Source organism: Lepidothrix coronata, unplaced genomic scaffold (genome assembly GCF_001604755.1).
Source record: "Lepidothrix coronata isolate B3197 unplaced genomic scaffold, Lepidothrix_coronata-1.0 Scaffold219, whole genome shotgun sequence".
In the NCBI taxonomy this organism is placed as follows: Eukaryota; Metazoa; Chordata; class Aves; order Passeriformes; family Pipridae; genus Lepidothrix; species Lepidothrix coronata.
This window is the reverse complement of record NW_016690399.1, coordinates 246551-249037: the sequence shown is the minus strand read 5'-3', so window position 1 is coordinate 249037 and position 2487 is coordinate 246551. Positions and strand designations below refer to the sequence as shown.

Sequence of the window (2487 nt, the reverse complement as noted above, 5' to 3'; positions counted from 1 at the left end):
ACATGGTGACCAGCAAGGTGACAGAGGCCGTGGATGCCACTAAACATGTGGTGGAGGACAGTGTGGACAGGACCAAGTCTGCAGTTGCTTCCACTATTGTCAACGCTGTGGAGGCTGAACAGGGAGCCAAGGAGTTGGTGGCAGACAAGGTGACCAAGGCAGTGGACCTCAGCAAGCACATCGTAGAAGACAGTGTGGACATGACCAAGTCTGCAGTTGCTTCCACAATTGTCAACGCTGTGGAGGCTGCCCAGGGAGCCAAGGAGTTGGTGGCAGACAAGGTGACCAAGGCAGTGGACCTCAGCAAGCACATCGTAGAAGACAGTGTGGACATGACCAAGTCTGCAGTTGCTTCCACCATTGTCAACGCTGTGGAGGCTGCCCAGGGAGCCAAGGAGCTGGTGGCCAACAAGGTGACAGAGGCTGTGGATGTTACCAAACACATGGTGGAGGACAGTGTGGACAGGACCAAGTCTGCAGTTGCTTCCACCATCAGTGCAGCTGTGGGGGCTGCCCAAGGTGCCAAGGAGCTGGTGACCAACAAGGTGACCGAGGCAGTGGACCTGACCAAAGGGGCTGTTCAAGATAGTGTTGAGAAGACCAAATCTGTGGTCACCTCTACGGTCAGTACAGCTCTGGATGCTGCCTATGGCACCATCTCGAGCAAGATAAGCACAGCCCTGGAGCAGAGCAGGGAGGCCCTCCAGGAGGGCGTGGAGATGACCAACTCAGTGGTGACCAACAGCATAAGCAAGGCCAAGGCAGTGAGCCAGGCAGTGGCTGGTGGTGTGGAATCTGTGCTGGGGATGTCAGAAGATCTGGTGGATCACTTCCTCCCCATGACAGAGGAGGAACTAGGTAAAAACCTACTTACTTGGCGGCTCTAAATGCAAATCCTTTCCCACGTGACTAGAGAGCACCTGACACAGCAAGACTCAGCTTCTGAAGCAGACAGGTAGCTCTGAATTTGCCAAACACCAAATTGCCACGTGGTGTGGGACAGAGTTCAAGCATTTATTGATCCTTGCCCATCAGCCTCGAGGTAAATAAACACGTGGGTTCACGCTTCAACCTCTCCATCAAGTCTGCTTTTCTGAAGAGAACATGTTGAGCAGGGACTGCCTTTAACACCTGAGCGACCACAAACCTCTCCTGTTCCCACAGCAACCTTCCTGTTCTCCCATGGGTGATCTGACCTCTCCCCCCTTCTCACAGCTGGGGGAGTGAAGCCCAGCTGCATCTCTGTTCTTGTTTCCTCCAGGTAAACTGGCCACCAGCGTGGAGGGGTCTGGGATGGTTTCCGTGGAGGAGCAGAAAGAGCAGCGGAGTTACTTTGTGCGCTTGGGGTCCCTGTCCAGCAGAGTCCGGCTCAGAGCCTACCAGCACTCCCTCCACAAGCTGCAGTGCATCAAGCAGAGCACCCAGGACACCCTCTCACGACTACAGATGGCAATAAAACTGGTACAAACACGCTTTCCCCCCTTTCCTCCTGTTTGTAGCCTTCCTGCCCTGCTCTCCAGCTGGAAGCTCCTCCTCCACCCTGCACCAGCTACGTGTCACCTTGGATCCCTCCCTGGGAGGGAAGCACTTGTGCCTCTCTGTGTGTGCTTGCAATACAGCTGTTCCTCTCATTTTTCCCATCAGATTGAATCTGTGAAACAAGGGTTTGGCCAGAAGCTGCTGGAAGGGCAGGAGAAGCTCCATAAGCTCTGGGTGGACTGGTGCCTGACCCAACCCAAAGGAAACCAAGTTCAAACTGCCTGCCAGCCAGAGGTATCCCTGGAAGGTGTATGTGACCTGGCCTCAGGTGGCTGGTGGCCATCCCACCTGCTCTGGTAACTGAGCTGTCTCTCTCCCAGCAGGTAGAGTCCCGGACTCTAACTATGCTGAGGATCATCACCCAGCAGCTACAGCCTGTCTATGAGAACCTGAAAACCAGCATCCAAGGCCTCCCCAGCAACGTCCAAGAGGCTGTGTATCAGGCCACTCGAAATATCCACAAGCTCCACAGCTCTTTTTCCAGTGCCATGTCTTTCCAGGACCTCTCCAGCATCACCCTGAGGCAGAGCCAGGACCGTGCGACAGAAGCCCGGAGGTCCCTCGATGTCCTGTTTGAGTATGTCACTCACAGCACCCCTCTGAACTGGCTTGTGGGGCCCTTCAGGGCCATGGCTGAGGTGGCACAGGGCAGCAGAAAGCAGAAGAGGAGAGAGATGGTGACTGATGGAAAGTTACCACTGTTGGAAAAGGCTCCGGCATCACGGGGGGTGACTGAGACACCCAGAGAGCCCGAGGGATCCAACAGAATCCTAGGGCAATGGTATGGAGTGCTGGAGAAGCTGGAGGAGAAGGCAGGGAAGTGGGAGGAGAAGGCAGAGAAGCTGGAGGAGGAGGCAGAGAAGGTGAAGAAGGCAGGGCAGCTGGACATGGAAGCAGGGAAGCTGGAGGAGGAGGCAGAGAAGGTGAAGAAGGCAGGGCAGCTGGACA

The 2487-nt window shown here is 55.4% G+C and overlaps 1 protein-coding gene across 1 annotated transcript in view; it reads left to right on the top strand.

Annotated features, from left to right (window-relative positions):
- LOC108506526 (perilipin-3-like) overlaps positions 1 to 2487 on the top strand; it is a 9104-nt gene that overhangs the window by 2856 nt on the left and 3761 nt on the right. The window contains exons 4-8 of the mRNA XM_017833620.1: positions 18 to 644; positions 762 to 858; positions 1262 to 1461; positions 1645 to 1773; positions 1860 to 2462. Of these exons, the coding sequence (XP_017689109.1) occupies positions 18 to 644; positions 762 to 858; positions 1262 to 1461; positions 1645 to 1773; positions 1860 to 2462 (1656 nt within the window). The remainder of the gene's footprint in view (positions 1 to 17; positions 645 to 761; positions 859 to 1261; positions 1462 to 1644; positions 1774 to 1859; positions 2463 to 2487) is intronic.